Raw genomic sequence first — 18,476 nt, forward strand, 5'->3', positions numbered from 1 at the left:
TAGAAATTCTGTACCATGCCCCTCCTTCCTCCTCTCCTCTTTTCTAATTTCTTCATCCCTCCCCTATCATTCCTTTCATGCCTCTCTCATTTCCTTGTCTCTTGATTTTCTTCCTCCTTCAATGAGTATACTATTATGCAATAACTGTAATTAAATTTAATGTTCATAGGGACTATAAGTAGGACAAGTGGTTTGCTCTCAGCAAGACAGTCAGATTTTGCTTTTGATCTGTTTTGAGGTAGAAAGATGGAGCAAGAAAAATGTTCTATGGAAACTACTGGCAAGGTAAGTCAACAGTTTAATTAATTAAGTTTGACAAATCTTTGAACTAAATGCACACTATTGGTATCTTTTCAAACTGGGGATGGTTATCTGAGTCTTATATGTGCTTATATGGGTTTGGATTGTTTCTTTCATTAGTTATGTGTTCAAGGAATTAGAATTTAAATTTGAGAGCCCAGATTTCTGAAGGAAAATCACTAGTTCTTACATTATTCCAAAAACCAGAAGGTAGGAATTCATTACTGTCAAACTTTCATATATGCATAATATGAAATCGTTCAGTTGGGAAAAAGAACCCCCTAAAAAGTACTCAGAATTTTATTTCTTTTTCTTTTATCCAGGGGCAGGAGCATTTGTGATCCTTTCTTTCCTTGGTGTCTTGTTTTATAACAGTAAGGGTAATTGCTGAATTTATCACCAAACTTACTTATGCCTAATAAATTTCTTACTCACTCCCTGAATAACAATTTCTAGGAAGATTGGTGAGACTGGATGGATCTATGATTTTATGCTTGTAGGCAACTTCCAGTGTGGAACTAAAGGCATAATATTGACTTAGATCTCGAAAGGACCTTTAGAAGTCATCTAATCCAATCCTTACATTTTATTTTTATTTTTAACTTAATTTTAATTTTTAAAAAACTCTGACCTTCTTTCTCAAAATCAATATTAAGTGTCATTTCTAAGGCAGAAGGATAGTAAAGACTAGGCAATTGAGGTTAAGTGAGTTGCCTCGGGTTACACAGCTAGGAAGTGTCTGAGTCAAATCTAAACCCAGGTCTGGCAAAGGCAGTGTATGACATAGCCAAGATTTGACACCAAGGTCCTCTGATTCTAAATCAAACATTCCTGCAATTCATCTATGCATGCAAGTTAGTACTTATGAAATGGCTTGAATTCAGGTTTTTCTAGGCTTCTAAGCAATGAGAGATTATTAGATTTAAATACATTATTCATTTAACAAGACAATTTAATAATGGGTTCCAAGTAACAAAAACTTTTATTGCAAATAAATAATATTTTATAATAATTTGACTTACAAAAAATATCAGGAATACATCAAGGCATAAATAAATCATAATTGTACCTGTAAGTAATATAACATGTTTTCATATGATAAAGTTCTTCATTTATTTAGGTAACATACTTCTCTTCCACTCCATCTATAAAACCAAAGTGTGGGAATACATTTCTAGAAATAAACTTAATTTCAACTGTATATCAGGATCTTATTTTACTTTATTAATTTTCAGGTTATCACATGCAAGGCAGCCGTTACCTGGACAATTGATGCTCCCATGTCTATTGAGGATGTGGAAGTTGATCCACCAAAGGCTGGAGAGGTTCGAATTAAGGTAAAGTTGTCATTGTGATTATTACCTAACTATTAAAAACCGAATAGGAATATCTGAGTTAGGAAATGAAGACTTTGGGGTTTTCGTCTCATATATGTATTTTTCCATTATTCAGAAGGCTTGAAGTCTCTTCTCTCCAACTTGTGACATCATGTGTGTCCCTGGGTAAATCATTTAATGGATTTTTAGCCAAATCTTGAAGACCATAAGTTGTGTAGAAAGAACTAACCTGCACTGGTAAAGGGAGTTTCACTATTCTGGATTTTGCCATACCGAAGAAATCACAGGTCTAGTCCCCCTCTTAATCCTGCTACTTCATTATTTGTACCAGCTATTTTTCATCAGCCAAGATGGCTTAGTTACTGAAAGCATAGATATGAGTAAATAGTAATGAATGCTGATTGGTTATAGAGGAGGGTTGGGGGACATAATGTTGAATGTATTTTCATTAGTAAAAGTTAAATAGAATTTCAAATATCTGGAACTCATTGTCTAGGAATTTCTATTTCCTTTCCTTTCCTGAAAAAACTATTAGTTTTTAACTTTGGACTAGTCCATGGATAGAGTTTAGTCGGCCCATAAACTTGGATATGAAAAAAAAAATTGTGTCTTTATTTTCTCTAACCTCTATTTGAAATTTACTATTTCCCTTGATTACTTAAAAACATTGTTCTGATGAGTTCATAGGCTTCAACAGACTAAAAAAACAAGATAAGTCCTACTCTACAAAGTTTGGATAATAATTAAATATTATTACCCAAAACCTAAGCCTTAGACTATTTAAAAAAGATTTCAAGACCAATTTCTCACAAATGTAATAGATAATCTTTTTTCTGAGACATGTCAAGGGATGACTCTAATAATTTATCTATGTGAATCCTCCCTCCAAAGGTACATATTACAATCTATCTGGGTCTTCTTTTATCCTCCCATAAATCCTCCACTGAATTTTCCAAGCCCCAATCATAGATGTCTACTATTTTCTACCTTATTAAGCCAATAGGATAAAAAAATAATTCTACCTAAGGTGGTCTATTTATTCAGTGTCATACCAATCAAACTGCCTTAAAATTATTATATAGAATTAGAAAAAGTAATGACAAAATCCATCTGGAAGAACAAAAGGTCAACAAAATCAAGGGAATCAATGAAAAAAAATGTGAAGGAAGATGGCCTTGCATACCAGACATAAGCTGTTTTGCAAAACAGTAATCATCAAAACAATCTGGATTCTGGCTAAGAAATAGAATGCTAGATCAGTAGAACAGATTATATAATTCAATAGTGCATAAAAATTTGGGGACCAAAAACTCAATATTTGACAAAAACTATTAGGAAAACTGGAAAAATATAGGAAATTTACCAGGACGAGGAAAGAATATGTGGAATTTTCAAAAAGCAATTTTGTTGGGACTCTTCAGGACCACATGTGTTCCCAAGCATCCTTGCTCATATCCTCAACCAAGGTGGAAAATATCCATCTGACGATAACCCGGCCACAAAAAGAACAGGTGGGGAATCTAGGGCAGCAGAGTCAGGAAGCAACTGTATGGATGATGCCATTACTGCCAATATAATTTGAAATTTTTTAAACCCTTGCCTTTCACATTAGAATGAAAACTGCATTTTGGTTCTTTGTTGGAAGAGTGATAAGCATTAGACAATGGAGGTTAAATGACTTGCCCAGGGTCACATACCTAGGAAGTATCTGAGGCCAGATTTAAACCCAGGACCTCTCATCTCTAAACCACTACTGAGCTACCAGCTGCCCTTGACAATATAATTTTTCATACAAAAAGGAAGCAGTGATATCTTCAAAATTGAAAATCCTAAGACAACTGTGCCTTTTTTGCTATTGATTCCAATCACTGGAGGACCAAATTCCAAGATATATTTAATATTTTTGCCATCATATATATTTATGCAAGTAACAATTTATGTATATATAATGTATATATGAGCATCTATGTACATACATATGCAAATTGCCAGAAATACCAATTTCACTCTCCTTATCTGTTTGAATTTTCTTGGGAAAAGTAACAACATGAAATATTGTGATTCTAGGTTATAATAACCACCATCACAACACAACCAATAAATAATAATTATTATATAGAGATTTTTAATCCAGCCAGCCATCTTTTTTTTCCCCAAACACTAAGGAAGAGAGGCAATATCAAGCAGCAAAAAGACAGCAGGTTGTGTATGGAGTTTAGGGAGCCCTGGATTGAAATCCTGCCCCAACTGTTGATTAGTTGTGGCACCATGGGCAAGCAACCTCTCAAAGCCTGGTCTTGTTTACCTATAAAAACAAGGAGGGTAATATTTACTAAAGGGATCACAGGGGCAGCTAGGTGGCTCAGTGGATAGAAAGTCAGTCATGGAAGCAAGAGGTCCTGGGTTCAAATCTGATCTCAGGCATTTCCTAGCTGTTTGATCCTAGGTAAGTGCCTTAGTACCAGTTGCCTGGCCCTTGCTTTTCTGCCTTAGAATAAATATTGGTTCTAACATAGAAAGACAAAGTTCTTTATAATTAAAAAAACTAAAGGCATCATGAGATCCTTGTGATGTAAGTGCTCAGCCAACATTAAGGCATTCTTGAAATGCTAGTTGCTATCATATCTTTTGTCCTCTCCAAATGCAAAAACATATGAACCCACTACACAGGAGTCTTCAGTTTAATAAACATAAATGTATTGATATTCATAGAATAAGGAAGTATTATATTTGAGAGACTTTGAACAGTGGTAGTATTTTGAAAATACTTGTTATAAAGATTTATATTATACTAGATTTTAGCAAATATTACATGAAGAGTTTATTCTGCTGTAGTTGATGTCATTTAATTTTCATGCAGATTATATCTTCAGGGATCTGTGGTTCAGATAATCATGTACTAGAAGGAGACTTCAAAGTACCTTTACCTGTAATTTTGGGACATGAAGGAGCTGGGATAGTGGAAAGCATTGGAGAAGGTGTGAGCAGTGTGAAACCAGGTAGGGATGGAACTCAAAGTGGTACCTGATGCTAAAAGCTTCTCCTTTCCACTCCTCTACAAAAATGACTGTCTTCTCTACAAAAAAGAAAGGAAAATTTGAAGTAAATTAACATATGTAAAGTAGATTATAATAATGTAAGGAAATAATGGAGGAAGCTGAAGCAAAGGATTTAAAATAGACCTAGGATTTGAACTGTAGAGTGAAGATGTATCAAAATAGCCTCTGCAATTCTCCCTTCTGGAGGTCTTGGTACTCAGGATATATGTAAAGACAACAAGATGGTGAGTGGACAGAGTTCTCGACCTGGAATCAGGAAACCTGAGTTCAAATCTACTTTTCAGATTCTAGTTGTATGACTGAGCTAGTCACTTAACCATTTCTTAACTCAGTTTTCTCTTTTATAAAATGGGAATAATAATTGACCTATCTCACAGGTTTGATTGTGAAGAATAAATCAGATAATATTCATAAAGCACTTAACAAAGTGTCTGGCATATCAGAGGTGCTTAATAAATGCTTGTTCATTTCCCTAACCCCTTTCCATATGTCCCAGAGAGATGAATCCCTTGAGATTTGCCTAATATTGAAAAGTTGAAAGAAAAGTCAAATGCATTCAACTGAAGCAAGAGAGAAGTAGAAATTTCATAGGAGAACTGAGATTTCCTATAGTGAAACTCATGCAGGTATGACTCATAGTGGATGGAAGGTTCCCCCTGAAAACAGACTCATTTTTCTGAATTCAAAGCTGACCACACAGATCCTTACTAGCTGTTTTACCTTAAGCAAGTCACTTAACCTTGTTTGCCTCAGTTTCTTCATCTGCAAAATGAGCTAGAGAAGGAAAATAGTAAACCACTCCAATATCTTTACCATGAAATTCACAAATAGGGTCATGAAACATAAATGTAAAGTTTTTCGTTTCTTTATGAAAAGGAGGATGGGGGGGAGGAGAATAGTATGAGGAGATGTTAGTATCAAATATAGGTAAAAATGGGGGAGATCTGGTCATGGTGAGCCCATATGAACTAAGCCAGTTGATGGGGAAAGACTGAAGATTAGGCAATTAGTGAACAAAGTATAGAATAAAATTAAGAATGTGTGTAGAGAAGATCACCTCATTTTTAATTTTTTAAATTTCTTTTTTATTCTAAAAGTAACAATATATAAGCCCAAGAATGAAAAAGGGGCTCATATAGGATACTAAACATCTGTTATCTATAACTTTTAAAAATATATTATACAGGAGCAGAAAAAAGGGAGCTCAAAACCATTAGCCTCTAACTCCCAAAAATATTTCCCCAGTAAGTGTAGGACGCAATTGTATTATTGTCATTCTTGAGTATGTGGTAGCTTTGTGAAGTTTTCAAATGCCAGGGAATTGGTGTCCATAAAGCCAACAGCTTATCTTATGATCATGTAGTCATTTGCTTGATCCAGGAAAAGAGGAAAATTGCTTCTTCCTAGCCAAGAGCATTAGTATAATTAATGCCAGTTATGTGACAAGCTTCCATTCTAATGTAGGAGGTATTTTTATGAAATCTGATGTACACAACTGCTGAATAGTCTCCATATTTTATTTTGATGCTATTCGGATTTGTTTTCTGTTTTCCTCCCTCAGGAGATAAAGTCCTAACGGTTTTTCTGCCTCAATGTCGAAAATGTGACTCGTGCTTGCATGCCAAGGGCAACTGTTGCTTGAAGGAAGAGTAAGTGTCCTCCTATCACTATTACTGTTTACATTTTTATCCAGAGCTGATGGGTCTCATTTCTCTTGTGAATCTGTGTCTGTCTGTCCCCATGAACTAGTGTCCGTCATCCAGTTGGATTGATGCTTGATGGTACCAGTAGATTTACTTGTAGAGGGAGGAAACTGCACAACGCTTTTGGAACAAGTACATTCACCGAATACACTGTGATGCATGAGATTTCAGTAGTAAAACTTGATGAGGCTGCACCCCTGGAGAAAGTCTGTTTATTAGCCTGTGGATTCACCACAGGTTATGGATCTGCTATTAACAAAGCAAGGGTGAGCATGTGTTGGGCCAGGTGGGTGCATCAGTCTTGCCCTGATCAATGACAAGTCATGATTAAACCAATCAAAATGATTGAATAAGTAGCTCGGCCAGACTGAAAGTAAAGAAAATATCTTCTGTTGAGATGATGCAGGTATATTGAGCACTGAAGTCTCACTAGGAATTTGTGCTCCTTGTGTGCAGGTTACCCCTGGTTCCACCTGTGTTGTCTTTGGGCTCGGAGGTGTTGGCTCTTCAGTTGTCCTGGGGTGCAAAGCAGCTGGGGCTGCCAGGATCATTGGCATTGACATCAATGAAGAGAAACTTGCCAGAGCCAAAGCTCTTGGAGTCACTGATTGTCTGAATCCTAGAAACTTCAAGAAGCCCATCCAGCAGGTGGTGGTGGAAATGACTGGATTTGGTGCTGATTTTAGCTTTGAGGCTATTGGGACCATTGATACCATGGTATGTTCTCTATGGGCACAGAGGGAAGGTGTTTTAGGGCAGCAATGAGCCACATATTAAACTAACTTAACTACCAAAAAAGAACTAAAAGAAAAAAGCAGCTAAACACCCATGAGAAGTTACCTCTCCTTCAAGGTTCTATGTAATGAATATATTTAAGTCAGTGTAACCATCCATTGAACCCAGTGATATAGTGTTCAAGTACATAAAGAATAAATATAGAGAGGACCAATCCCAGACAAGCTCCTGCATTTAGAAAGGGCTGTGTCCTACATTTGGGAAATGGATTGCATTGTGTGGCTCAAAGGGAGACAGAAAAGCTATCTGTAGCCTTTTTTCTCCTCAACAAATCAGGTGTGATTTTTTCCACGTTTTTTCATGAACTTTCTTTTTCTATGTTTGTCTCTTTCATTTTCTATTTCTCTCTGCTTCTTTCTATATCTCTGCTTTTCTCTCACTCTCTTCCTCAGACCTCATTTCAAGTACAAGAAATGTAATAAAAGAAAGAAGGAAGGAATACCAGAGGGATGAGAATATAAATAGAAAGACACGATGAGACAGAGAAGGAAACAGGAGAACAGGCAAATAGAGTAGGAAAGAGAAGAAAACTTATAGAGGGAATAGACAAGAAAAACAAATACTACATCATATACCTCTATGAAGACATTCTCTATTATAAAGATATATTTTCTTCCAAATAATTGAAATGAGGGAGGGACCACAAGAGAATGGTTGGAGGGTGCAGGGGAAGACCCAAGACAAACTTCACCTCCTTTGACACATTATCCTGATCAAGAAAATGGGAGTTTATGATACAATCCAACTCATATGCCTGAAATGAATATGACTTTTGCTTAAATGATAATGTTTAAAGTTAATAATTCTTTTGATTTTCATAGTACAAGGTTCATAGTAGAACTCTATGCTACTCAGCAATTTAACTGAAGGACTCATGATTGTGTTGTTGACCATAGGTTGCTGCTCTGGAATCCTGCAACTCAAGTTATGGTGTCTGCGTGATTATTGGAGTGGCACCTGAAAAATCCCAGCTTGCCTTTAACCCAATGCAACTACTGTCTGGCCGGACTCTGAAAGGGTGCTTCTTAGGAGGTGAGAAGAAAACATGAAATGACCAGGAGTTTTAACTCCATTAGATTTCTTTGAATTTTCCAGAAACATAAACAACATACATGTTCCTCGTTCCTATCATGCTGAGATGGCAGCTGACATTTATAGAATAAGAGAGAGGAATTAATTCAATCAATAGATTAGTCAACCAGTTAGCATTTATTAAGCACCACCCCTGTGCCAGGAATGTTCTAGACGCTGGTAGAGAGAAAGCAAATAAAGAGAAAACTAAAAGTGTTTCTTTTCCCTTTCTAAAGGTGGGGGTGAGTTCAAGTCTGCTAACAAAAACTGAATCCTGAATTTTAATTTTTAATTACATCCCTAAAATTGGCAAATGCTACACATCAATATTTGATTTATTGTCTCATTTCTTTTTTGGCTTAAAAAAGGAAATGTTAAATACACAGATTATTAAACCTAAAGTTATATATGCCATACATTTTTTGGAGAGCCTATTATTAAGAATATTAAAAAAAAACCTGACTAAAAGGTTTCTTGGAGCTAGAGCAGAGAGCAGCAAGGAATACCAGATTTATAAATATTGATTGCAATTAAAAGCAAGTCAAAGCTGATCATTTTCCTCTGGGTTGTCATCAGTAAATAAATCAACCCACAAGGATTTATTAAGTGGCTGCTATGAGATACACACTATGCTAGGCATTGGGGACAAAAATGAAAGATTCTATTATCAGGGAGTTTACAATCTATTGTGGAAAATGATATGTACATATTTAAGTCAATATAAACACCTACAAAGTAAATCCAAACTAATTTTATTGGAGGTATAGATAGATATCAATAACTATGGGGATGAAGAAAGCACTACCAGACAGCACTCTAACTTACCTCTAACAGAAGTTATACATTCTCAGAGGTGGAGATGAAGAGGGAAAATATTTTGGGAATAGGTGAAAGTTCATGCAAAGACCAAGGATAGATTTTCTCATAGAACAGACAAAAAAGTCAAGAAATTTGACCAAATAATAACATTGTAAAGGGAGAATAGTTTTGAAAATTATGTTCAATGATTCTAAAAAAAAAATTTAAACATGACCCACAATAAACAATGAGTGAGAAAGATCTGGAAACAATATGCAAAAATTCCCACCTGTTCCATTCAGTGTTGCTTTAACTCTTAGACTGGCTGATTCTACAAACTGTGTTCTTAATATCATGAATACTCATTCATGATGAACATCTTTGAATGAATATCATTGACCAGCAAATGGATATAATTTTCTGCCCCCCAAAAAAGGTGTTCTTGATCCAAATTATGAAGAATTTTAAGTACTAAACAGCAAAATATAAACATGATCCCTTTAACTAGAGTGAACTGCTAGAGCTTCTTGAATAGAGATGTAACACCATTTACTTTTTGCTATGCCATCTATGGAGGAAGAAGATGGAGTGGCATAAGGAAAGACTTGAGACAAGAAAACCAATGGGAAGCTATTGCAATAGTCCAAATGAGAAATGATGAGGGCCTGATTAGGATAATGATCATTTCAGTGAAAGAAGGGACTGGATGAAAGACATGTTGTAGAAGTAAAATGGACAAGACACAGAGTTTTGGATTTGTGCAGTGAGTGAGAGAGAAGAGGCAAGTTTAATATCAAATTTTAAATGGAGATTGGAAAAATTGTGACACCATTAAGGGAAATGGGAAGCTTCAGAAATTTCTCACCTGTGTGACCATGGGAAATTCATTAAGTTGTTTTGGCCTCAGTTTCTTGATTTGTAAAATGAGATGACCTTAAGCAATGAACTAAACCCAGAACTGTGTAGAGCCTTCAATGACCAATTCAAGCATTTGATCTTTATTTAGGAGATAATAGAAAGCCTTCCGAAGTCTTTGAGAATAGGGATAACATATAAAGATACAGGAAGATAAAAAGGAAGCCATGATTAGGAAAAACCATCTAGTGTCTCTTCTAAGCAATCAAGTAGCTTCTTCTTTTGTCTAGAAAAGAAGATAGAAAGGATACTCTTATCTTACAGTTAATAGATAATTCTGCGTACATTTGTAACTTGTACATGTTACCAGAATTTCCTTAATTCATTGAGTTGACCTCATTGTTTGAACACTGCTATCTATTTTTTCTTCCTTTGCAGATTTTAAAACCAGAGACCATGTTCCTTTATTAGTAGATGATTACATGAAAAATAAAATTAATCTGGACCCATTGATAACCCATAGGCTGCCTTTCCTCAAAGTCAATGAAGGGTTTGATCTTCTCCGATCAGGAAAAAGGTAAGACCTTTGCTTCATAATCTTTGTGCCTGACTTTTACATGAAAAAAAATCACAGTGAAAATGATCTTACAAGATCTAAAATGAGTTAGAAACTGATGGAAAGGGTGACCCTTGTGGAGGAATCAAGTAATGTGGCATCCACTTCACCACTCATTAGCTATGTAATATAACAGAACCTGCCCTTTAATTTCTCTCCATATTGGTTTCATAATTTAATATAAAATATCTATTTTATGGTTCAATAAATTCAAAAAATGGTTCAATAAAAATGAAAACTTGTAATTGGTGTTGCAAGTGAGAAAATATAAGTAAACATGTTTAAATTTGCAATTTAATTATGTGTACAGTATTAGAACTGTTTGGGTTCTGAAATTATTACCAGGGTTTGTGCAGAGAAAGGAGGTTTGAAAAGTAGAAGGGCACCAGATTGTGGAATATTAAATGATAGTCTGAGTTCTATGAACTTTATTCAAAGGCAATGGGGAGTCACAGAAGAGTTCTGAGAAGTTCTATAAAAAAAATAGACCATATTCAGGAGGCTTATTGAAGGATGGATTGGATAAAGAAGTAAAACTTGATTCCTGCCTGAATTCCCAGGGTTTATATTCAAAGAAGAGTTTTCATTTTGTCTTTTCTGAAATGTGATAGGACTTTTTAATTTAGCCTGCATGATTGAAGAATAGATAGTATATCAAAAAGAGGTGAGGTACAGGGTAACCCAAGGAGCGGGAATCAAAGGAGGAATGGGTAGACTGTATTAAGGAAATGAGAAGTACTTAAGTTTGGTTGGAGTATAGGATACCTGAAGAATGGTGGGACAAAATATGATTGGAAGGGAAAGTTAGAGCCACACTATGAAGGCTTTTAACTGTTGAGTCGAGCAAAATGGACTTTTATAAGAAACATTCCCAAATGCAATAAAATATAATAATTCATGTTTATCTCTTAAAATATATTTTACCTTTTGGAAAGATCTGTTGCCTAACCTTGAGAACCTTTTTTTTACTTATGTATTCCCACCTTCTAGTTATTTTATGCAATGGAATCAGGCATTACTGGAAAGCCATTCTGTAGGCTATGTAGGTAAACCTAAATCAATTAACTTCCATATTATTGAGTTTATGACTAATTAAGACAAGTATGTGGATTCCATATCAATAAATTCCCAGGTCTATTGATTTCATCATTATAAAAAATTTCTAGTGTGGCAGACATGCACTCATCTTAATTTACAGACTTAGTGGGTAACTTGGACCACTGAGAGGTTAGTTACATGGCTTACCTATGATCACACAGCTAAAATGTACCCAATGCAAGACTTCAAAGTCTTCAAAGATTTTATAAAATAATGAGGCAAAGAACAGGCAAAGAACTATCTAATTTCAGAAGGAAGGCACTAGCATTAAGGGGGTCCCATAAAGGCTTCTTTCAGAGGGGAAATTCTAGCTGGGAATTTTAACCAGAAAGAAGACAGGGTAACCAAGAGGCAGTATTGAGAAGGGAAGAGAATGCTAGTCTTGAGTGATAGTGAAAATTCATAGAACTGCAAAATAGAATGTCTTATGAAAAGAACAGCAAAGATGCCAATTTTTTTGAACCATAGTATATTGTGGAGAGAACGAGGTATACGAAGACTCAATAGGTTTTTAAATGCTTTAAATGCCAGAGGATTTTATATTTTATTCTAGGGGTAATAAAAATTCATTAGAGTTTATTGAAAAAAGAGGTGACATGGACAGACCTGAATTTTATGAAGATCATTCTGATAGATGAAGGGAGAATGAACTAGAGTGGGGAAAGACTTTTTGATAAAGACAGACCAACCAACAGGCTCTTGTAACAACCCAGGCATGAGATGATGAGGGTCTATGCCAGATTTATGGAAGTATCAAAGGAGAAAAGGAAAAATAGGCAAGAAATGTTGCAAAGGTAGAATGCATAGGATTGGAAAGAGATTGGAGGAAGGAAGTTATTGGATCAAGACGAGTCCAGCAAAATGCCTAACTCAACATGTAGTAGTAAATGACAATAGTAATCTAGTATTTGACAAACCCAAAGATCTAAGCTTTTGGAAGAAGAATTCACTATTCAATAAAAATTAAAGGAAAACCTGAAAAAACATTATGGCAGAAATTAGGCATAGGTGCTGACCTCTGCCATATACCAAGAAAAATCAGAATGTATACATGACTTAGGAATAAACAAATTTAGAGAACACAAAATAGTTTACTTCTCAGACCTATGGATAAGGGAAGAATATATGATCAAACAAGTCATGGAGAAAATTACAAAATAGATAATTTTGACTATATTCATCTTTTAATTCTTCAAAAAGAAAACATGCAAACAGGAATAGAAGGGGGGGGGAATGGAGGGAAAAAAATTTGTACCAAGTCACTCTGACAAAGGCCTCATTTTTCAAATATATAGGGAATTAGGTCAAATTTATAAGAATACAAGGTATATCCCAATTCACAAAGGAAAAGAACAGGCAATTCTCTGATTAAGAAATTAAAACTATCTTTACTTTTAAACAATACTCCAAATCATTATTAATTACAGAAACACAAATTAAAACACTCTGAGATACCAATACTGATTATACTGAAATACCTGGGATACTAATAACCTAATACCTTTAGCCTATCAGGCTAAAGTGACCAAAAAAAAAATAGTAAGAGGATAAAGGCTGTAGCAGATATGAGAAAACTGGTACAGGAATACACTATTGGTGGAGCTATGAAGTGATACAAATATTCTGAAGATCAGTATGGAACCATGCCCAAAGGGCCATAAAACTGTGTATTCCCTTTGACCCACCATTACCACTACTTCATCTGGATTCAAAAGAGATCAAAGATAGGGGGAAATGTTTATAGCAGCTCTTTTGGTGGTAGCAAAGAATTGGAATCAAAGGAAGTCTATCAACTGAGGATTGGTCAAAAAATTGTGGCATATGGAATACTATTGTGCCAATAAGAAATGATAAGTAGGACAACAACAACAACAACAACAACAAAACAATTAGAAAGATTTAAATGAAGTGATATAAAGTGAAATGAGCCAAGCCAAGAGAATGTTGTACATATTAACAGGGATAATATATGATCACCAACTGACTGATTTAAAATATTTTTAGCAATACAAGGATCCAAGACAACTCCAAGGGACTCATGACAAAAGAAGACTATCCACTGCCATAAAAGGCATCAATGGAGTCTGAATGTAGATTGAAGGATAATACTTATCACTTACTTTTTTGCATGTTTTTTTTCTACTATGAGCAATATGACTTTCTTTCACAATGCATCAAAAATGGAAATATGTATTATGTTATATAATCTATATCATCCTTCCTGCCATTTCTGGGAAGAAGGAGTACTAAGAAAGAAGGAGAGAACGTGGATCATAAAATGTCAGAAAACAATCATAAAAAATTGGAATTACATGTAATCTGGGGAGGAAGGAAATCTTTAAAGGATGAAGCCTACACATAAAAGCCTGGATAACTAGAAATATGATATCATTGACAATGATAGGGAAGTTAGGAAGAGGAGAAAACTGGAAGAAAAGTTCAGTTTTGCATGTATTCAAATGTGCAGGAATTCAAATTTGAAATGTCCAGTAGACAATTAGAGGCTCGAGAATGGAGGTATGGAGAGAAGATGGGACTGGAAACATAAATCTCTGAATCATCTGCTTGGAAATGATAACTCAAACACATCTTCCTGACTTCAAGACCTGACCTCAATCCACAATGCCATATTGCCTCTTGTGAACTAATTAGAATCTAATCATTTCAGACCTCTGAGATTATATAGTTGAATTGCTTTATTTTATGGTAGTGGATATTAAATTCAAAAACAGATCGGGGTTCAAATGCTGGATCAAATATTTCCTGGCTAGGACCTTATACACAGAGACTGATACACTGTGGCACAATCGAATATAATGGACTTCTCCATTAGTGGCAATGCAGTGATCCAGGACAATTTTGAGGGGTTTATGAGAAAGAACACTATCCACATCCAGAGGAAGAACTGTAGGAGTAGAAACACAGAAGAAAAACAACTCCTTGATCACAAGGGTCGATGGGGATACGATTGGGGATGTAGACTCTAAATGATCACCCTATAAAAATAGGTCTTGATCAATGACACATGGAAAATCCAGTAGATTTGCTCATTGGCTGGAGGATGGGAGTGGGGAAGAACATGAATCATGGAATCATGGAAAAATATTCTAGATTAATTAATTAAATAAAATCTTTCAACTCAAAAAAAGAAAAATATTAAATATTTTCAATTAAAAAATTATATGTCAAAATTTTAGTTTAATAAATAATTACTACAAAAAAAATATTTCCTGGCTCTGTGAGGTAGAAGTCACTGTAATGTCTCTGGGTCTTCAGTAAAGTTCTATCTACTTCACAGTGTAAAGAAAATGCTTTGAAAACCTTAAGTTAAATGTAAATTGCTAACATTATTAGTAAATGATGATGAAACTGGGATCTCTGAGAGCCACAAAAGCCATCTCAATGCACATAGTCAGCTAGAAGCAGAAGAAGCCAGATCTACAGACTCTCTGGCCAGGTATCTTTCTACTCCTCTGTGTTTGGCTTCCTCTGGTCCTCAGTGATACTTAATACATCTGTACCAAGCCAGTTATCTAGGAAATGTGGGCCCTTTGTCACAAGAACTGGATAGAGAGGTTGGAGGCATCATCCAAACTTGAGTTTGGAAAAAGAGCATCATTTGTGCCTCACTGACTGTGACCCAGAGCATCACAATACAGTAGGAAAGGCATTACATGTGGAGCTCAATGGGAAGGGTAAGCAGGATGTTGCTTTACCCTCAGGATTCTCTGGCTTCCTTCCACATTTCTGGAATCCCTGAGTCAGTAATACTCTGCCTGTAATGTTAATATTCTCTAAGATCTAAGCTATGGACTATGGATGCTTTTTAATACAACATCTTTATTAGGAAGTCCTCCCCTCATTCTTCTAGGATGTATTTATTGATCTGTGCAGAGATTCAATATCAGAAGAAAGGGGATGAAGGGCTTCTGATTCTTTCCTTCATTGATGAAGTCAGAGACCTTATTAGATCTAAATCCCATGCTATTCCCTCTTCAGGTGGCAATATTCAGTGGAGATAGACCAGAAACAGAAGGGGGGACAGAGGCTGTATGGACCACTTGATGATTCTGCTTTTAATATAATTTTTATTTTGTTTTATTTTTCTATTTAACAAGAATTCATTTTCTCTCCTTCCTACCTAGTTGAAAAGAGGAAAAAAACCCTTGTAATAAAAATGCATAGACAGACAAGGGAAATAAACACTAGAATTGGACATGTTTAGAAAAATGCACTTAAACAATGGCTTTTGCACTTCTGTGTTTCAGTGTTCGCTGTGTCTTATCATTCTGAGACCCTCAGAGGATGAACAAGGGTTGGAAATTCGAGGAGACATCCTTCCTTGCTAGAGTATCATTCTCCTGGGACTGGAAACTTGGTAATTCTTAGAAATGGAATAAACTACTGAATAGTAATCCATTAAAAGATATTTATTTTAAATTTGTTATACAGTTCCTTTTGTAACATTAAAAAAGAAAAAACATGTAATCTTATTTCTTGTTGAGTTGTCCACATCTTTCCATCTAATTTTATCAACATAGGTTGATTTTTTTCCTATAAGAAAATGTTTCAATCAATTTATAAATACTAAGGCCCATCTTTAAGTTAGTGTGAACTCTAGGCTTCCTCATAAGGACCACATCTGCATTTTCAGATCTTAAATGGGGCAATTTTAAAGCCCAGAGCAAAGCCCTTGCTGCTTATTCTTCTGCTGAGGAGTAATAATTATTAAAATCATGAGGTTTCTCATATCTGTAAATAACAATAACAGCAACCATAAGGATAGAATTTTTCTAGTACTTTAAGGTTTATAAAACACTTTACCAATATTTTCTCATTTTATCCTTATAACAACTCTAGGAGTTAAGAACTATTATTAATGTTTACTAAATGTGGATTAGATACTCAGGGGTGCCTAGGTGGCATAGAAGTCAGGAAAGGCTAAGTTCAAATTCAACTTCAGATGCTTCCTAGCTGTGTGACCCTGGGCAAGTCATTTAACCCTGTGTGTCTCATCTGTAAAATAAGCTAAAGAAAGAAATGGCAAACTGCTCCATTATCTTTGCCAAGAAAATACCAAGGGACTAACAAAGAGTCAGACACAACTGAAAATGAACAACATCTCAGTACTATTTTTTTTAATAGAAGGCTTATCTTGATTAATAAACCATATGCACAAGTAGATTTGAGAAAAGAGGGAAGGGAAAATATGCAGCAAGTTTGCCTAATAAAAGACTCATTTCCAAGATCAATAAGGAACTGGTTCAAATTTATGAGTGATTTTTCTATTGATAAATAGTCAAAAGATAGTTTTCTTTTTTTTCAGCTAAGCCAATTACTACATTTATTTTTAATTCAATCAATTGTTTTATTTCAAGAATACATTTTTTTTGCACAATAATAAGGTAAAACGTTAATTTGGTCATTGTAAAAAAATCATTAATCGACAATTGTATATAGTCTAATGTGCAAAACACTTTGAGACCCAAAGTAAAAAAGTCTTCACCTTCAATGAACTTAAAAGCAAATTACAGAGAGTTGATGGGAAAATGGAGGAAAAGGTAGGGAAAGGAAGGGAAGCTCCCCTCCACCACCCCCACCATCCCTGCTCCACTAGCCCAATAGGAAAATTGACCAGGCTTTTCCTTCTGTCTATAATTATGCTAGGCATAGTCTTAAATTGAATGAAGCCAGACTTTAGGGATAGCCAGTTAGGTTTATTGGGCCAGGAAAATAAAGGCATTGGAAGGCTACAGGAAATTAGGTCTCCCACAGGTATGGGGGGACCTAAGGCTCTTAAGCTGGGAAAGGCTCTTCTCTAGAAAAAGCTGTCCCGTCTCCCTTCTTTTTATATCTTCTCAGACACCTCCCACAAAGGAAGTGGGAGGTGTCTGAGGAAGTTGGAGTAGAGGGTCCTGGGAAATGTAGTCTCCCAGGGTTCAGAGCCATTTCAAAATGCACAAGAGACAAGACAACTGAATATATAGTAAAATATTAAGATCTCCGGTTATTTGCTAACTTCTTTCAATATTACCTTTTACTTTTCTACTGCCTCCTATATATTCTTCTCATTGCTATTGCTATTATTTCTAATACTATGTTAAATAATATTCGTGATAATGAGCATCCTTGTTTTCCATTTTTGTAATATTCAAAATTATTCTTTAATATCACAACTTTCACTTGCTAGAATTGACAGTACATGCATCAAAATAGCATCCCAATTGAAAACCTAGAATTTAGGTCCCACAGAAAATTCTCCATATTACATTATAGCTTTTTTTAAATGGATTTCACACCCATATTATAGATTTTGTGTTTATTAAGCCAGTACAGCTCTTTAAAGTAAAAGTTCCCTTTTTGCTGTAAGAGTGTCTATTAGTTACATTCAGTTAATTCTCAAATTCAGTTTAACAAGCATTTTCAATAAGTCTAATCATTCAAATCTGTAACTATGATGCACTGCAAGTCCTAATGAGAATAAACATTTCTTTCACTATAAGTTTCGTACATTCTTAAATTTAACTATAATTTTATTTTTAACTGATAACTAATTATCACAATGAATGAAATTACACTGAATCATCAGTACATATCCAAATCATTAGCAGTTCTCCAAAGTTTTATATATATATATATATATATATATATATATATATATATATAATCTTTAAAATTAAGTCTAAATGAAAATCAAATAACATTATGGGATCAAATTATCCCTTTCCTGCCTTTATTATTTCTACCTCTCTTTCCTTGTGACCATCAAGGAACAGAAGGAAGAACTATCTGATGATGGAGTTGGCAAGGTATGCTTGTTAAAAAACAAATGGGAATAGTATCA

The 18,476-nt window shown here is 35.0% G+C and overlaps 1 protein-coding gene across 2 annotated transcripts; it reads left to right on the top strand.

The window, feature by feature from the left end:
• The first annotated feature begins 52 nt into the window (after nt 1–52).
• On the top strand, nt 53–16,125 carry LOC100618293 (alcohol dehydrogenase S chain-like). 2 transcript variants are annotated; one of them, XM_056803162.1, is made up of 9 exons: nt 53–285; nt 1,536–1,625; nt 4,498–4,636; nt 6,258–6,345; nt 6,446–6,665; nt 6,856–7,116; nt 8,091–8,226; nt 10,357–10,495; nt 15,901–16,125. In XM_056803162.1, the coding sequence occupies exons 1-9, from the start codon at nt 247–249 to the stop codon at nt 15,923–15,925; spliced, it is 1,137 nt and encodes a 378-aa protein (XP_056659140.1). In that variant the 5' UTR covers nt 53–246; the 3' UTR covers nt 15,926–16,125. The 2 variants fall into 2 exon arrangements, with proteins under 2 accessions (XP_056659140.1, XP_003341436.1); XM_003341388.4 differs by having other exon boundaries at nt 55–285; nt 1,536–1,637.
• Nucleotides 16,126–18,476: the final 2,351 nt, after the last annotated feature.

This window comes from Monodelphis domestica, chromosome 6, assembly GCF_027887165.1.
Source record: "Monodelphis domestica isolate mMonDom1 chromosome 6, mMonDom1.pri, whole genome shotgun sequence".
Lineage (NCBI taxonomy): Eukaryota > Metazoa > Chordata > Mammalia > Didelphimorphia > Didelphidae > Monodelphis > Monodelphis domestica.